Genomic DNA, 19,585 nt, shown 5'->3' with positions numbered 1-19,585 from the left:
ATATAACTTCTATTAGAAGTCCCCAGGGCATCTCTTTGTCCAGGAGCAGAATCATTTAATTTTAGAATATGCTCCAAGAAAGATGTGATGGTGGAAACTGATAAAACAAAGGTACAACTTATGATGGTCCTACTCTTCATTTCTAAGCTCGGAAGATAAACCTTGGCAAAATTCTCTTCTGGATCAGAACCGGTGGCTTTGGGCTTGTCTCCAACAGCCAGGATTAGGGGGAAAACATTTGATAAAACAAAAACAAAACAAAAAATCCCCAAAACTTACAAAGAATAATCCAAGACACTGTGCGTGCCAAATCATAACGCAGGCATTTTCATTGGAAACATCTTGTCTAACCATCTGAGAAAAAAAAACCACCCAACTTTCTAGGCTGATATTTCTCTTTACTTTTTCTAGAAAGCACTTCTCCTAGAAAGTTTCCTGGAAGTGTTCTTCAAAATTTTAAATCCTCCTTAGCCATTTTTGAGACACAAGAATGAAATATATATATATATTTTTTCCTTTTCATTAATACCTCAGGACTAATACATTTTCTGAGATTCAGAACAGATTCTCAGTATTGATATTGAATGGTGCAGATTACTGCACCTACAGCTCAGGATAAGAGAGAAAATTTCACTAATTCAACAGAGGAGCAATGAAGACCTAAGCATAACAAAATGGAACTATTAATCTCTATTCAGTTTTTAACACTGTTTGGGAGCATGACGCTTCTGTGCTATGTTCATGGACAGAAATGGCTATGTGAATGTAACTTCATGGCTGAGATTCACATGAACAAAAGCTAGAAATTTTAAGCTGTGTTTGCAGAGCTTAGAGAGAGAACATAAGCCAGTAAGGTTTTACTTGCAGGTATACTTCCACACCACCAAGCCAAGCAGTGTGGAAGAGAATCAGGAAGCAACAACCAGTGCAGTGGGAATGACTTGGCAGTGAGACAGCCTGTGAATTTCTTGATTTTTGTGGGCTGGAATAGCCTACCACAGCATCAAATTCACACACCTCCTATTCTACAGAACATCACTTAGTAACTTTTGTCTATTTCAATATCTGTTGCAGTCCTGGATTGATACTAATCATTCACTGGCCACCACCAACAGTAACATCCTTTTAGGTACAGTAAGAGATCAGTATCAAACAAACCTGGATGCGCTGCTACTACCACCAATTTCAACTCAGACCATGTTTTTTAATCTTTTTTCCTTTTTATTGCAACCTTGCCATATTCCCACCTCAAGTATGAGCCCATCTCAGTGTGAGGGAAGTGAACAAATTATGGAGAAGTTACTATGCTATCAAACAATAGAAGAAGCCGCAGTGCAATAGAAGTGAATGAACATATCACTAGCCTACACTACACCTTGAGAAGTGTCTTTATGATCATCGTGTCAGCCTCTGTAGCACCAAACCAATTCACATCAGATGTGAAAGAGATAACGTATTTCAGTGTATTTTTATATTTTGTTGTGTATTTTTTGCGAATATAGCATCAGCTTAATCTGACACATTGTTTCTTAGGGGACTGCATCCTGCCCTGATTCCCAGGGGAATGTTCTTGATGATCCAATCTGACTAGTGCCTCTGTCTCTACTCAGAATACATTAAAATAACACAAAAATATTACCAATGGTCTGAGAGCAAGGCAATAATAACTCATTAAAGTAATTTCTAACCTTCCACATGAACATTTTGTTTATCATTACACGATTTTCTAACACATGACACATTAACATAAAATGAAATGTTATAGGAAGCATGACAAAATATTTTTAATGGTGATCATTTGCTCGCTGAGTCAATTTGTCAAAAAGTGGAACTTTATAGTTGGTTTTGAAAATCTATTTTTAACACAGTGGACTTTTTTGGAAAATGTACAAAGCCTATTCAATGCTTGCTTATCACAAAGCCTGTCCAGAACTTCTCTGAATTTGTGGTGAGGGAAATTAGGCCTTTTAAAACCCCAAATATTAATAATCTTGCTGCATACTGAGGGTCTCTAACACCAGTGATGTCACTGACAGGAAAAGAGACACAGCAGCTAGATGGATCAGGTCCTCTGCAGCCGACTGAGAAAGTTCAGAGGGTTTTTATTTCCATTCACTGATCCTTTTAAAGGGACCTCTCACTTCTACAGTTTACTGAAAAAAAAAGTCAGCAAATATACTAACATTTTGCCTTACAGTAATTCTGCTATGTATTTTTCTGGATTGTCTTAATATTGTATAGATAAAGATGGGAATTACCATATGTAGGTTACTATATTTTGATAAAAAATAAGTATGAAATAAACTTATTAAGCTGAACAGTTAAAAATCTGCAGAATGGTAGCAATTAGAGAAACCTTAAATGGATTGGATCACAGCTACTCTGGGACAACAGTTATTACCAATCTCATGTACAAAACCAACACAGAAGAGTGTATTACTTGCAAAGAAATAATTCTGAATGGAATTGGTAAAAATTCAGTAGGGAATTAAACAGAAAACAGGAATATTCCTTGTTTTTCCTGAGTGGTATTCATTTTTCTGTTTTTGTGCAAGTAGTTGCAATTCAAACTGTGGCAATATTTAAATTGTGCCAGAATAAATGTTGAAAGTACTAGCAACCAGCTACAGTATTGATCAGAATAATAAAGTGCCTCTAGCTGAGACTGAACAAAGTCAGCCAGGAAAATATAGCCTGGTCATCTTCTAGTTTGTCAAAGATCAGTTACAGAGATAACGTGGCCACTTGATAGCCTACGTTTAGATGTGACATTTGTCTGAGAGTTAAGGATGCCACCAGAACACATGGGTGGTAAGTCATGAACATATTGTCAAGATTCCCCCTAGCAAGCAGAGATTGATGCCCTATCTGCAGCTCGGCTATTATACACACGTATGCTGTTTATAAAACAGGAGTATTAAAGATGGGCAAAATGGGCTGTCAGTCAAAATGCCGATGACATTAAGAAGGTATTTTTATTTCAAAGCTTCATATCTCATCAGACATGATCTCTGTAACAACAGGATTGCTCAGAGGCAATTAGCCACCCATGTTGTATAAATGAAGATTAACAGAGTGCTGATTTCTGCTAAAACATTTATCTTTACTTCAAAGAAAAGACAAAACAATTCAAAAGTATCCCCTCGTCTCTTTGCTCACAAAGATAAATGTTATAGCAGAAATAAACCACAAGTTACATGTACGTGCATATTTAATTGCTATCACACACACACACATACAAAAAGAGGCCTCACCCTCACCTGGCAAATAAAATTGCGTCTCGTGGCTCCGGAGTCATCTGAAGACAGTACTCGACAGCAGTGACATTTCATCCACTGTATTTCTCTCTATCAAATGTGATTAAAAGTGACGACAACTTCCTAAGGTATCTTAAACATGTACAAAAACCCCTATACAACTTAAAGAACACTGTGAGTGGATTAAGTAGCTTCTGATATCATCCTCCTGCTGTTCATTAAAGAACAACTCCTAGTTCCTTGAGCTCCTATTACAACCAATCTAAAACATTTTGGGGGTGCTGAGTATCAGAGGGAAGGCAGCACTTACAACAGAGATTCATACAGAGATAAAAAGACAATAAGAAAGAGGAGTATTTCATCTGCTATGTTTCTGTTAAAAACAGATTCTTTCATAGTCTTAGACAGTTCTATAAATCCATTAAGAGCTTGCTTTTTAATACAGTCGCAAGCTTACTCATAATTTAGTATTCTGACAAACCACTCCAATCACCTGTCTCTGCTGACTGCATTATCTGATCTTTTTTTCATGTTTAGCACTCCTGGTATAGTCATATAGCATCCATGAGAATGTTTCCCATTTCTCACACACATGGCACACGTCACTATCCGCACAATCCTTTACTTGAAATACATAAGAGACTTATTAAACAAAGCCATGAATGCAGCCCATCTTTGCTCTATATCAGATTTATTGTGAGAAGACGGAATTCCCACTGTATCAGCTTCATTTTTTAATTTAGTCAGCTTCTGCTCTTTAACCAACACAGCCCACAGAGGATGACTGAGGGTGGACTTTCATAGAAGCAGGAAATGGCACCTGGGTCCTTAATTCCTGTGGGTTTAGAAGTCTTGGAATCACAGCACAACTGGGGTTGGAAGGAACATCTGGAGGTCACTGGTTCCAGCCCATGGCTTAAAGTAGAGCCAGTTCAGATCATGTTAAATGCCATCAAGATTATTTTTTTTTTTATTTTAAATATTCTTGGATTCCTTCCATAAATGATGGATTCTGTGGAATTACAATAGTGGATTTAATTCTCTTTCCATTTTTATCAGTATTACATTTATTTAAATGCACTGGCTTTAGTGAAGATATTCCAAGCACAAGAGTGCTTGGAAAACAGAAACTAACCTTTTTTTAAAAAAGGTTTCTTGAATCAAACTTAGAAGGAGAGGAGTAATGATGAGCTATTATTTTGTGCACTGTGGATTCTTTAAAAGTCTATATTTACATTTTCTGGTACAGCGTTTTTATAAACATATGTATGTATTTATACATTTGAAGATTGTTTCCCTTTAAGGATAATATTTTAACATTTCAATAGTGTAGAAATATGTTAGATATTACTGAACTCTGAAGTCAAAGCTGGCTGTCACTTTATAAACAATCATTAGCTTTTACCTCACAAAAGCAGACTAAAATTGGAACTATGTGATGATCTTTAGGCAAACTCAGAGGAGCCCAAGGTCTTTATCTAATTTGTAGAGGCATTTAGCTTAAGATGGACAAATATTGTTCAGGATTAACTTCACATTAAAGATGAGAGAATGACTTAATTTAGCCAGATTGGAGATAGAAACATAAATGAAAGGAGGGAATATCTCCACTAAGGTTTCCAAAGAGAAGATGAGGATGCCATGAGGCACACTTGCTCAGAAATGCATACAGAAGGAGAGAAGTCCTCTTCTGCTGCTCTCCGTGCCTAATCTCAGAGTCATTTCCGGATGGTTGAAACAGAAGATGGCCACCTCATCAGAATCACACTAGGTTTCACAAAAGAAAGAGAGAAAACTGCCACTTCTGTATGTGCACCAGAAAAATTCTCAGTGCGGCTTCCAAACTATAGACAACAGCTTTATGACATTCCTCTATACATGAAAGCTGTCAATGGAATTTTTAAATTGACAGGTGGCTTGAGCTGTTGACTCAGTGTTGATACCGACAGAGACAAAATGCTACTGGCTTGTATTTGGCACCTTACAATGCTTGATGAAGAGCTCCTTATATCTCGAGATTTCTTCTCCTTGAGAAAGGTATAGTATCTTTATAGCATGATGATAAGTAATATACACTTACTGTGATCATTCTGTCACTGCTTCATTACGCTACTTGACAATGATTTGTGGTTACACTTCATACTGTAGCACTTTTCATGCAGTATAGAACTAAATCATAGTAGATTACCAAGTCAATATTTCTATTGGCAGAACCCGAAAAAACATTGATTTAAACCTTCCATTCATTTATTATGAATTCTAGATCCAATTCTTCTTAGTCGCAGAGATTATGCGGGGAACAATGACAGTAACTATCAGAAAAGATTCTTGCTGCTTTCATTGGTTACAGTGGCAATGACAAAGAGGATCCCCAACAGAAGGCAGACGTTACTATGGCTAAAGAGAGCAGGAAGGCATAAGGGAAAGTGTAAGACAGTAAAACTGCCTGTACTTCAATCTGTTTGCTGTCATTAAATATGCTTTGATTAACATTGTTACAGAGGTTCAAAATGGGGCTGACTAGCAATAAATAAATGATAATTTAATGAGTAGCAGTATGTTCCACAAACTCTGCAAAATAAGGCTGTAATTCCATTAGGAGGACTCTCGTGTCATAAGCCATGGCAGCAAAGCTCAAGTGATTTGTCAGTGTCCTCAGAACCCAGAGGTGGACTTGCAACTTTAATTCATGGGTTCCTCAGGGATCTATAACTGAAAAATCTGTGGTACCCCTGAAATTCACAGGAGGTGCTGAGATGCTACAAAGTAAATCATTATTGCTTAAACTTCTAAAATGTAGCAGCGCTGCTGGAAAGCAATAAAGGTAGCACTCTGTTAGCACTGTTTAGAGAAGTATTTTAGTTTTAAAACCCAATTTCTCATGCATGCACTGCACCAGCCTGAATGGCAAGTGACTTGATGCCTGCAATAAGAGGCACGAATCTCAGAGATATTCCTAATGCCAACTTAATAACATCACATTTCAGCTGAGGATTGTAGCTTATTTTTTGTTGCTAGCAGTTGGAGCAAGATCGCTTTCCTTGGAGGCCAGCAGCTTCGAGTATCAAACTGATAAATCAACTCACAAGTGCCCAGAAACTTTATGTCTTTTTCATGTCTTGAGATTTAATGACTGTCACTAGTTAGATAGGTTCTAGGGACAAAAAAAAGTCAGAACACATCAGATTTCTTATTTTCCACTCTCACATGGAGAATATACATGAGGGGTGACTTGCCAAGCTGGCATAATTGTCGAGATGGAATTTCCTTACAATCTGTGAGTTACACCTCTGGAAGAGAGGGCCTCAACGGAAGACCTTCCAAAATATGATAAAGTCTAACAAACTTGACCTCTTAATGTAAAATAAATCCTGCTTGATGGGGTTAGTTCTCATTATATCCCACATTTCCTTCTCAGCCAAGACATTTTGCTCCAACAAAATCACTGTTCATTATGTTAACATGCCTGCCACATGCCATGAGACTCTTGTTCTCTACTGCTTGAATAAAGGACTAAGCATCTGGGAGATTATGGTCTAACAACCAGTGCAGTTTTGAATTAAAAGATGAACTTTGAAACACTTCACTACAATGATACCAAAATCAAAATATGATACATACTGCTGCCTAGGTAGTAACAGTTTGATAAAAACCTCAATCAAAGACAAACTAGGAAAACACTGAAGTGACTATAGCCTTCCCAGTATAAAAGTTCTATCAGGACAATAAAGTTGCATTTGGCTCAATGTTAGAATCAACAGAAGATACACATGTTAGGTAGTATTGCCCACATTATTGTGTAGGGTTTTCTTTAAAGAAACAATAAAGAACTTTTCCTGTTGCAAGTACGTACTTTGAAAACACATGAAAAGTGTGATACAGATAAAATACAGACATTCCCCCCAAATGAAACACAGACCAAATCAAAGCCTACCCAGTTCAGTATCCCATTTCCTACATATGGGAAGGAAAATGAAATGACTCCATGAAGAAGGAGACCACAGTATTTAAGACTAGAATCAGCTGTGTATCCAGACTGTTATGACTCCCAAATCTTCCATCTGGACTAAACTCAGGAAAATCTGTTCTCTGAGGAGAATAAATGACCAATTTATTATTTATGTGGTGACAGAGGAGAACTCAGAACCTAATGGAAGAACTGTATTTAAAAGCTCACACTGGTTTCTGAGTCATAGCAGAATGAAATACAGTGCAAGAAGAACCTAAGCTCACACACCGATGCTCAGGTACAGATCTAACCACAGTGAGGTTCCAGACAGACTTGCAACTGCTGAAACAGCTCCCATTCCAAAGGAAAAGTAGCTGTGGTCCTTCCTTACCTGGTGAGGTGAGTGAGAGAATGGCATAATGCCATGCTACACCGCCCTACATTGCATACAAAAAGCATCTGAGGCCTCAGTGTTACTGTAGGGGAACTAAGGAAAAGAATATATGTCTATAAATGGTAATAGAGGACCTATGACATAATTGCTTTCTACACTGAAGGTTGATGCTACATCCAGACATGTTATCTCATTAGTCTTAGGATGGCAAAGGGAAGTTGATCTTTTAGAAGAGTTATTCTCTTTCCTTTCTTCCCATTCAAATTTAGCATGATCCACATTGTTACCCTTCAAACTGCTGAAATCCACTGCTGGACACTTAGTGAAAGGAATCTCACAACTGAGCCAAGCCCTGCCTGATAGGGCATGCCTGAACTCCTTATCCTGCTGATGGAAGGCAGCAGTTGGAATGGGGTCTGGTTTGCCTTATATCAGCCAGTCCATCCAGGATATTCTGAACAATTACTGAAGCCAGTGATTATAGCCCTTGTACCAGCTATGGAAGTGCCGAGTGAAAGGATATCATTTAAAGAGGAATGGTTTTGAGAGACCAGGCATATCTCAAAGCCTAATTAGTTGTAATTCTCTTCCTGCAGCTAAATCAGGAAAGAACAAAGGTAGGACTATTAAAAAAACATTAAAGTCCTGATCTCCATACAATGCCTAAAATCTGAAGAATTGAGAATAAATACAGTCTGAGACAAATGTGGCAGACGTGAAAAGCTGCTTCCTGCTGAGGCAAAGCTTGGCTGTGTCTACTGTATTGCTCACCTGGGCACAACCCAGTGTTACTTCATTTTCAGGAACTGAAAACAAAATGGCCAAGATCTTTTCTCATGACAAGAACAGCAGCTTACTGGCACAGCTGATACACAGAGCACACATATATAAGGATAAGCACTTGAAGATCTTATTTATGGTAATGGTCACTGTTACTCATTGGTTCAAATTTAGTCTTTTTTTTTTTTGGTCAGTGAGGAACAATAGAGAGTGATAAGTGTGCACTAAAAGGTGCACGAATAACACGACCTAATGTGCTTTCCTCTATTTCTGCCCTTTTTGATTCATGAAAGCACCAAGGCAAATGAGTAACAGCATTCCTATTTTCAGCTGGATTTAGGCATATACTGAAAGTTTATCATAGGTTTAAGTGATGTATTGAGTAGGGATGGAACTATTCACATGTTTAAGATTCAGCTTATTTTGAACACTTTCTTGAAGCGAGACCCAACTCTGAAGCTTTAATTTGGGTAATTTGCTGTCCCCTTCATAGCTACAAGACTGAGCCCTGCACTTCTGTTTATAAAGTCTCTCTGGTAATGCTTCCAGTAAATTAGTGACTAATGGAGCTCCTTAGAGACACTATGTCCTGAACATCAGAGCCTTCAGGATGCAATAGTGCATCACAGAATTACATGTATGGAGGGTACAACAAATGACAGAACTTTCGGATTAGACTGGTTTTTGGCTTATATTGAATTGTTTTTAAAAAACAGGCATAGACATAACATCCTCTTTTTTCTTTAGAGCTTGTGCCAAAAAAAGAATAGTAAGTTTGCAAATGGATATTAAGCAATGCCAGATATTTTCCGGGTTTGTTTTAACAAATTAACCCTTTGTGTTCTTTCCTGATGTCCAAATAATTGTAATAGAAACATGTTTTACCAAAATTGACACGATAAGAAGATACTACACTCATTTATTAACATACTGTTTAATATTCACTACAACCTGCTTTAAAGAACAACAATGTGTTAACATTTAAGCCAGGAGGGATTTCTGTACACTATATAGTACTTGATGCAGCTTGTTTGTGCAATAGTCTGACAGATACAATTAATCTCATGAAAACAACCAGAATACAGCATAAAAGCATATTATCTTTAAAGTAATAGAACATATTTTCCCCTTAAAAATCAGAACCTAATTAAATCACTTAACTTCAGGATGCAGAGAAAAGCTTTAAAAAAAAAAGTTCATTCTAAGGGACAGTTACATGAAAAAATGGTAGTTTTTATAGAGAAAGAGCAATAGGATAATCTCCAAATGGGAGTGAAGTGAGAAATACCTCCAACAAATGCATCTCCAGCCCCATTGGTATCCACGATTTCACTCTGATCACTCACCAACACAGGGAAAGTAGTTACTTCATTTTCTATAGCAGAAAGAGAGAATAAAACGTCAGTTACTTGCAAAATGACTTAGAAAAGCACAACAAACAGTGAAAACAATTCAAAAGTGGTGTTCTGACCATTAGCACAATAATTTGGATAAAAACAGATCTGGTTTATAATAATAATTTGCATTGCAGTATTAACTGCATAGAAGTATGGAAGTAAATGTGATCAAGCTATTTGTGGTGGACATTTTCATTAATTACTTTCAGCTTCGTATCTTTTCTTTATCTCCTAATATTAAGGGTAAGAGAAAAGAAGTAAATCAAGAGGAACAATATAAAACACGTGGACATATGGACAGGACTAAGAAAAGCCCATCCTGCCAGAACCAGTGCTTCCTATTAGCTGCAGAGAGGTAATGCAGCCTCCAGAACTGCCTGTCCAAGCCTCCAAAAGCTCCAAAGAAATGGCTGCATTGCAAAAACCAAAATACATGTGAAAGTAAAACAGTAAAATGTAGAGCTAGTGTATACCCGAGTGCTCTCAAATGACATCTTTTTAGAAAACGCATATATGTCAGAAGCCTTGCAACTATACACCTGACTACATTTGGTTTCAAGAATTGAATTTTATTCTTTCTTACCATTTGTTTTTTAAAAAGTATTTCCATCTCTGCAGCTCCCTGCCCTCTACTGGCACTTGTTAAACCTATTGCAATAGGTGGATACTCAGCATCCTCACCTCAGTTCGCTGCCACACCACAGTTCAGCATAATTACACCACTTAGGTATGATAACTTTAGAGTTCGAGGGTTATAAATTTAATATACGCCACTAATTAATCAGCTATGGCTTTCCAGGTGGTAATGTCATAATGACGTGATAAAAATATAATTACCACCTTGTCACAATACCTTGTTAAAGTGTAAATTACCCCTGTAACAGAGCCAATGGAAGTTCTGCCTCTGGTAGTCAGTATGCATTAAACTGTCTCAGAGCAAACAGATTGTCCTTTGGAAGACAGCAGGAATTAAAGAAAGGGGAGGGGGAAGAAAAGCCCGTCAACCAGTGAAAATGAAAACCATCAGAGCTGTCCTCCTTTAATGTTTTGTAAAAAATATAGAATTAAGGCAGGAAATAGATCCTCCAGCAGCTAAAAGCTGGAGATGGGTAGCTTCCTCACTGTCCAGCAACACAGCAGAGCATAAAAATCATTCTCACACTGATGCATACAGTAGCAAACAAGGAAACCTAGCTTGGGAAGCACATAAAGAATTCACAGTCTCAAATCAGGCAAGTCTGTGCGTGCTGCAGAGGTACCAGAAGGATCCCGGTTTCTGTGAAATGCAGTGTATCAGCTCTACTGCTCCTCACCATCTGCTACAAGCGAACCAGGCAGATATAATGATGCTGCCTCCAGAGGGAACTGTTGGCTGGCCCACCAGGAGGGGAGGGGAGAGAGCATTAGCAACAGCCATCCATGAGAGGCAAAGGAAAAAGGGTAATGGAAAACATAAACGAAATATTCCAATTAAAGAACACCCTACTCTCTAGCCTGTTAAGAAATCTATTTTGAAACCAACTTTGATGCTGTGCTGTACTCCTAAGATAGTCTTCAAGAGTAATGATTTTTAGTAATTTTAACAGGATTCATTTGAATTGGAAATCAAGAAAGTGAGGTCTCATAATAAACTCTGCCAGAGGAGCAGAGTGTATTCATCCATTTCATAAGAAATATATGATATATATGATCTGCTCTAGATAATGCTAAAACAATGCACAAAGTGATAAATCTGTGGAAGACACATTGTAATAAGGTAAACTGCTTGGGCACACGCAGATGTTCTACATTAAATACACAGTAGACACTTGCATATGCATACAAATGTATGTGTTTGGGCACAGAGAGTGAATAATGCACAGGCATTGTATTTGGAATGCTGTAAATGGGGCTTGGCATCAAACATGACTCTTTATTGAATCTAGCTTCTACAGATGAAAGTTCACATCATCATCTTTCTCCTTTCTTTTTTCCTCTGTCTTAATTCCTTCCTTCCGCTCCTTCTAGCACGTTCAGGTGTATTGTACTGAGAGCTCTTATTCTGTTCTTTCTGCAGTAGACCTAATAGCAAAGAACTGAATTACTATAAAAACCCAAAATACATCAATGACATCTGTTGATGTGAAAGTCATCATTTTTTTCTGACCTCTGTTTGCCATCTCTACCTGGACCACACATCTCCTTTTTCTATAACGTTACACACTTTCAAGAGAGGCAATAAACTCATATTTTGAAATACTGAAGTTTCAGAAGCAGCTGACATGGCTTCGGAGAACACAGTACATTATAAAGATATCTACACACACTGCACACATCTAATAAAGTAAACTATCTTTCTTTAACCTTATGAGAACTTCTTCTAGCACAGAGTCTACTACACTCAAAAATAGTTAACACAGTGAAAGATAGAACAAGATAATATTGAAGTTTCTTCTTTTCTTCACAAAAAACAAAGGTACTGAGAACCAAGGCTGCCATTAATTTACCTTGCAATGTCTGTGTAACGGGACAAAAATATATAACAGCTCTCACTGATCTGTGACTTGCAACTGCTAGGCACAACAGGGTGAATGAAGTTGAAGCACATGTCACCATTCCGAATATCTTTGCTTTTGTGACTTTAATTTACTTCAAGTTCATTTTCATATGTGGTCTATTATTTTGTACAACTCTCAAATCCATGACAGTGAAGAGAGAGAGACACCTTGGCTGAGTGCACTGGTAGTCAGTGGCCTTGCATCTCTAAGTCAGTTCTGATTTCATTTATCATTCTGAGGGCTTACGAAATAAAGAGTAATTACATAAGTGTTTTGAAATCCAAGTGCTGCTCCTCTGGGCATAAAATCCACTGTTCTATTTTTAAGCAGCAAATATCTTCTGTGGTAAACACACTCAGATACAACACATTCCAGTCTGGCATCATTTGCTGGAATTGAGAATTGAGAGCGCAAACTGAAAAAAAAAAAAAAAAAAAAAAAAAAAGGGTGTGTACAACTAGGGAAGTTTGAGTAACAAGCATTAATGAAATTTTAAATCTTTGATTCAGCTCCCTCAATGGTCACCGAGGAGCTCAGCTGCTTGAGAATGATATCAAAAGAATCGAACATGAAAGTACTGATTTCATAGGCTGAAGACACTACCCATTGATAAGGAATCAGCTCATTGGTAAATGTTGTCATTGGGAATTTGTTGCATTATGTACCTAAAGATGTGAAGTCTATCTTTACTTTCCTCAGGCAAAAACATGCACTGGTATATCTAGCTCTAGCTGTTTTCATAGGTAAGAGTCTGGAGAGGGAACAATTGGGGAACAATATTAATTGAACATACACTGCTCCTCCCATTCTAGCTGAACACAAACTTTGTTTGTGACATTAACTGCAACAATCGAACTCTGATGATAGCTGCAAATATTCCAGGTCTGTTTTTAAACCAAATTAGAATCGCAGACTACACATCTACTCTTAGTACAGTAATAAACACCAGCAAGCAATCATTACATCCAATTAGGCTGAGTACTTTCCTTAACTGGGTCATTTACCAGTCTCTCTTGCTCTTAAAAGTAGATTAAATGTGTAAACTTACATTTAATTACCTGTAACAGAACACTTATGGGCAACATGTTGGAGTGTCCTTAATTTTGTATGAAAATAAAATAAAAGGAAGAAGGGAGTCCTAAAATATATACAAAAATGACTAGCTACTTCCTCAAATAAGCTTTTGATCTGTGGGCTGACAGTGGTAGTACAGATGCTTACAAGATGGAGACAAATTCATTTTTCTTTTGTAAGCTTCAACTTGTAAAAAAAAGGAACAACTGTGAAACAGAATGCTGTCCCATCTCCTTCTCACCCCCACTCTCTCTCAATTTCTTTAGATCAGGGGCCAAAAGCAGATAAAAAGAAAGGGGGGGGAAAAAAAGGACGGGAAGAACTTAACAGAACATAGAAACCTAAGCTCAAAATCTATACATGTCTCTGGACAGCTATAAGGTAAGAAGTAACGAGAAAAGTATTTGGAACAAACTCATGTCAGCCTGGCTGATTCTGAGCTGTTACCTCTCTGTAGAAGGTGAAACCAGAAGCCTCACGGCTCTAAGCCTCTGTACCTTCTTCAGCACATTAGTGAATCTTTTAAAATCTGCAGCATAATAACATTTTCCCCTTTTTTACCTATAGGAGGAACTACTGCTGTTGCTGTGTTTCACAAAGAGATAACACACCTGATATGTAAATCAAAAAGATGCCCTAATTTTCCCACCTCTATCTGCACAGCACTGTCCACAGCTGCAAGGCAGCATGGGCTGGGGTGCTGGGCACTGAGTGCCCAGTTAGAAATCCTTACGACTTCCAGTGGTGATGTATTTCAAATCTGGCAGTGTTGATTCAGCCTGTCACTTCAAGGCAACAACCCGAGATCCTGCATTTTCAGGCTGGGACCTTCAGATAGCTGTACTGCATGAGCACAACAGCCCCCCGGCACTCTCTGTGTGCATGTTAAGTTTGTCTTGCTTTGCATGCCAGCAGCTCCCTCTTCTCCATCTATTTCTGTGCATTGTTCCGACTCTGAAGGGCTTGTCAGAAAAATAAGGAATTTATTTGTGTAAGTCAACGGAGTTAAATAGTATAACAAGCAAGATGTAAGTCAGCCACATGCTTTCAGATTTTCTAATTAAATATTGTAATAATATACAACAAATGATGCTGTATTCTAACAAATTCAATATGTAGCCAAGAAAACTTTATTACAACAAATAGCAAAGAAGTTAAGCCTTTATATGTAAAATGAACAATGTTAGTCAAAACAAGTCATAGAGTAGTCATCATCTATAATGCATTTATATGCCTACGGTATGATAAAATTAATACAAATATGAATTTATTTCCATAATAAAACACCCAAATAGAGCAATTAGGCTACAGTTCTTGCTGCTTGCTAGGCAAAAGTACGTGCATATAGCTATGTTGGCCAGGATGCAAAGAACTGTCCCTCTGAGGCAACTTATTTGCAGTAGAAACAGAGAAGGAATATGATGCCAAAGGTTTTAGAGGTTCTATGGCTCTACTTGGGATTATATAGGAGGATCTAAGGGAAACGACAGTGTGCAGACCCCACTTCCCCTCTCTCTGCAGAGGAAAAGTCATCCCAACATATACACTGAGACTTGTCTTGCCTTTATAGCTCTACCCAGACATATGCATTGCTCCATTATCTAGTCAACAGTATTTTTATTCAGAAGCCATATTTGTAGCATTGATATGTGATTTGTAAGGTTAGAGTTAATAGGGAAATAAGATTCCTTTAGAGGAACTCATACACATTAGCTATTAGAAATGATGTAAAATTAAAGAATATTCTCGCACTCATTGCATAGCCACCAAACCTAAGTGTACCTCGGTCTGTCCTCCCAGCAGTTCAATGCCACTCCTCTGAAACAACTTGTGATTTACTCCAGCATACAATCCGATCCAGAATTCTCTTTTTGCTAACAACTATTAAAGAAGTAACAGCATAACTAATGACTCACCAATAGTTTTTACAGGCCCAAATGTGTTTTGTTTTCTTTATGGAAGGTGTGGGAGCCACGCAGCCTTTTTTATTGTCTGTACAATCACTGCCAATGACAGGAGTTGAAGTTCTGCTTTATTTCTCACACGGAGTAACTCTTTGTTTGTGCAAGTCAACAAAACACTATGGCTGTGTGTAAAAGATGGAGGAACGAGTGGAGGTCAACAGAAAACACTGCAGTTTTGTTTCACATGGGTGTTAATATTAAATAAATAAATAAATGCATACTTACATATATGGAAAAACTTCCCTAAAGAACAAGCCACTGAATTTTTCTGGCATGTGTCACAATGTTTAAAGTTTAGAATGGCAATGAACTCTGTTGAGGAAGCCTTTCCGAGCACACACGAGCATTGCCATTTGCCCGCTAGGCACAGATTTCAGAGTGAGCCGAAGCTGCGCCCACTGAGCTGCCAGAAAGCGCGCTCCTCTGGCTCGGCGGCTGCTGGGGACATAAGGTATGGCTCAGAGCTGAAGCGCTTCCTGGGATCTCTGCACCAGGAGAGGGGGCGAAGACCCAGGAAAGGCAAAGAGAACGAAGGTGTAGACACCAAAATTAAGAAAAGGCTCACCATATAAAAAACTCAGGTCAAAATCAGTCCTGAAGGAAGAAGAGATGGGTTACAATAAACGAAACCAGTGATGAGGCTAACTCCCCAGTAAAGTACAGTGTGGCATAAAAACACGCTGGCCTTGGATACCACCAAACATAGGGCTCTGGTCCTGCCCTGCACGTCCTATATGATTTGGTTTGATCAGTGCACATAATTCTTCATCATTAAAAGTAAGAAAAACAAACCAATGCCAACCCCAAATACTACTTTTTGAGCCATACATGGCAATTGGAATACCAACAAATCTCTACTTCTATCCATTAATAGGAAGCTCAGGAAACGCAAATGATGGCTGGAATTTCAATTTTCGATGTCTAACACAAAGAATACTTCACATATGTACGCCCAAGTTACACGACCCATGTTCTAGCTCACAGGTACTCTTAAATCGTCTGAAACTTGGCTACTTGGGCTGTGCAAAAATGAAGTATTTTTTCAGTTAGGAAAGCAGACTGTTTGCCCTGACCCATACACTAGCAAGAACGCACAATGACTGTACTCCATTCCATGCCGTTCTAGAGGTATATGTGAAACCACTGCACAGCTGGACCAGCAAAACACTCCCATGGGAGAATTTTTGTACAAATATTGATCTATTATCTGGTCAAAGCAATTCAACCCAAAAGCTTATCAGAGCATTGGCTAAAACAAAAAGGAGAAAAACACATAATTTGGTTTTGAGCAAGGCAACTGCTGCATTATGCCTTACATTACTTACACATTAAGCATATTGCCCTAATGCGGCAAACACACCTGTCAAAAGTTGCAATCTTTCTTAGTGATACCTCAGTTTCACAGTGGTGAACACAGAAATCACATCATTTAAATAAATGCCATGTTACACGACAGCTTTGTTTATGCTACATGATAATCTGAGAAGCACGGGTCGTCAGTGGAGGCAGAAATGGGCCCAAGGCATTTCTCTTTTACTTGAGCATCAGTAAGACTGAAAAGAGAAGGAGTGAGCATTAGGTCACCACAGAGCAGTTCTGAAGGAGCTTTTTCTTCTGGGTGAATTTATATTTAGTTTCATAAACAGAATCAGTCCATCAAAATGAAGGAGAGTCTTCCTTAGAAACATTACTATAAATAAGTTAATGTATAAACATAGTCCTCCTTTTTTTTTCTTAATGAACTAGATGCTAGCTGGACATGGCTGAGGTAGATATGTCACATAAATTTTAGAAATTTAAATTGCCTTTAAATACTCAAATGACATGTAGAAATTTTAATTTTTCAGCCTTTTAACTCAGAGCTCAGATCTAGAATTTTTTCCAAGGTTTTACTTCTTCTCATGCTGTATTTCTAAATTCTCTATTGCCTTTAATTAAGATCTCCCTAGTCTACTTATTTATTTTTGAAGAATGGAACTTGCTTACTAAATGAATTTTCTCAGGCTTTGCAGGGTTTACTTCCATTATAAGATGCCACTGCAGTGTAGGCTGAGATTTGTTCTAATCTCGATAGGGGAATATGCTGCTCTTAAAAACACCAGCAAAAAAACAGAGCAACACCACTGACTTTAATGGAAGTCACGCAATTCTAGAAAGAGAATCTGGCGCCAAATGAAGGAATCATTTCCCCCCTAAATCAGCTGCAGACCACCTCCTCGCTAGCTGGATGCCCCTACGTTCTGCACGTGCAGGCTGCAGCCAGAGGAGCAGTTCTGTCCTCTCACAGTGCCCACCTCCTGCCCTGCCCTGAACAGCTTCCCTCTCTGCAGCCAGCTCTAACCCAACCCTGAAGAACTGAACCCCATTTGTCTTTACCTTCAAATTTTAACATATTTTAATTTCTGTACTCATTTCCTGGGCCATTGGAAACCACAGCTCCACGTGCTCTCATCTAGCTCAGTGCAGTGGCAGCCCAGGAGCCGACATGCGTTTGCAGTATGAACATCTAACATGCTATGTTTTGTTTCACTAAGCATCTGTTTTGAGTGAGCACACAAAGACCACTTTATAATTTCTGTACTCTACCTTTCAAATCAAGCTCAATATTTTTCAAATGTTTTATCTGTCAAGATAAGCAGGAAATTCAAAAACGTTTTTCAGGTTTTTCAAATTTATTTTTAGCCAAATACAAAAATGGCACTGCAAAAGGCGGATACCTATACCCAACAATGTGCCAGGGGTTGAAAGAAAATTGCATTAGCACTTTACTAATTACAGTGTTAACTGCTCTCAGATGAATTCTCATATTTCTGTGGTAATTCAATGTGCAGTAGGTAGTATAATCTAATTCACCACAATTGCCTAAGTTTTGGCCAACTTGCTATTGATAAATAATGCAAGTATTAGGTTATTAAATTTTTTACAATTAAGTGACTAAGAAAGCTGTTTATTGCCTTCCGTTATGCCCTCTGTTAATAAGATCGTTGTTGCAGATGTTCATGTATGCTGCATTGATGTTTAATGGTGCATGATGCTCTAGGTGGTTCCCATAACCTTGCTTTGTCTGCTATGAGCTGACTCAATTGATATGATAATACAGAAAAGAGGTCTGAAACAAGCTGGGCTGTACTGGCACAATTTGCATAACCTTTAAATTTGCCATCACTTGGTAGCCAACTGCTCCTAAAATTCTTATTCGGTTGTCAGCATCGACAATATACTGTACAAACAGCATTTTGCAATTGGATGGGTGAGGAGGAAAGAGAGGGCACGCACACTTTATTGCACTTTTATATTCTATCAGGAAATGTACTTATTATCAAATTTAGAAAGCCAACAATTTGGAATAGAGTTCTGCAGTTTCATTCATGATCAATTGCTGTTAGCCACAAAGCATGGCCTGGCATCTTTTCAGGTTCCCAGTACAATATCACAGTATCAGATTACAAGGGATATAAATATTTGGTTCCATGAAGTCCTCTCTGATTTAGTTTTGACTGCAGGAATCAGGATGGATTACTAGGGGCCAGGGGGGCCCAGGGTAGCAGGGGACAACAAATAAAATCAAGAGGAGTCACCTTCCAAACTCCAAATCTGCTTTCTGACAAGTGTGTGTATTCTTTTTAAAGAAACATTATTATTATGTCATTTTGTAAAGCCAAAACCTAATCATATAAAAATCATTCACATTTGCTATATTTACTAAATCTGCTGTCTGTATGTACTTAAAGTCAGGTCTGCTTATTTTACTGGCTTTTTGTACTCATAATAAACAAAACAAAGTGAAAGTAAGCTGGAGCCTGCTTTGATTCAAATAGGATCAACTACATAAAACTTATTTTTGTGGTATTGGAGGCTTACGTCTAAACTGCCACTTCATAACCTGTGTTACGCTCAGCTGTGTCAAGGCCAGGTCACCGGTATACGAGTAACATTTTACTTTTCAGATATAGGATTTAAAATATTGCCACTCCACTTTACCAGTAAAACTTACCGGGGAAATCACTGAGCCAAAATGATCATAAAACCTCACAATTCCACTTTGATACGATTAACCATTTTGAAGAATTCCAATGTACTCATTCTCTTCCTAGCCCCAAGTGTTAGCTCTGAATGTTTTGTTGCCTTTCACAAAATGTATCCAAAATCCCCAAAGTCAGGTGAAGCAGGACTCAATGAACCCTCCCCTTTGTCCACTTTTTCCACTAGCCACCATCTCTGTTCTAGCTCTCC

The 19,585-nt window shown here is 38.1% G+C and overlaps 1 protein-coding gene across 3 annotated transcripts in view; it reads right to left on the bottom strand.

The window, feature by feature from the left end:
* The window catches only part of ADK (adenosine kinase), a 279,987-nt gene that overhangs the window by 8,582 nt on the left and 251,820 nt on the right, over positions 1–19,585 (bottom strand). For all 3 annotated transcript variants that reach the window (XM_021398210.1, XM_021398209.1, XM_021398211.1), the window contains one exon: positions 9,669–9,755. In XM_021398210.1, coding sequence (XP_021253885.1) covers positions 9,669–9,755 — 87 coding nt within the window. The remainder of the gene's footprint in view (positions 1–9,668; positions 9,756–19,585) is intronic.

Source organism: Numida meleagris, chromosome 5 (genome assembly GCF_002078875.1).
Source record: "Numida meleagris isolate 19003 breed g44 Domestic line chromosome 5, NumMel1.0, whole genome shotgun sequence".
Lineage (NCBI taxonomy): Eukaryota > Metazoa > Chordata > Aves > Galliformes > Numididae > Numida > Numida meleagris.
Note: the sequence above shows the minus strand (reverse complement) of the source record. Positions and strands in the feature narration are given on the sequence as shown.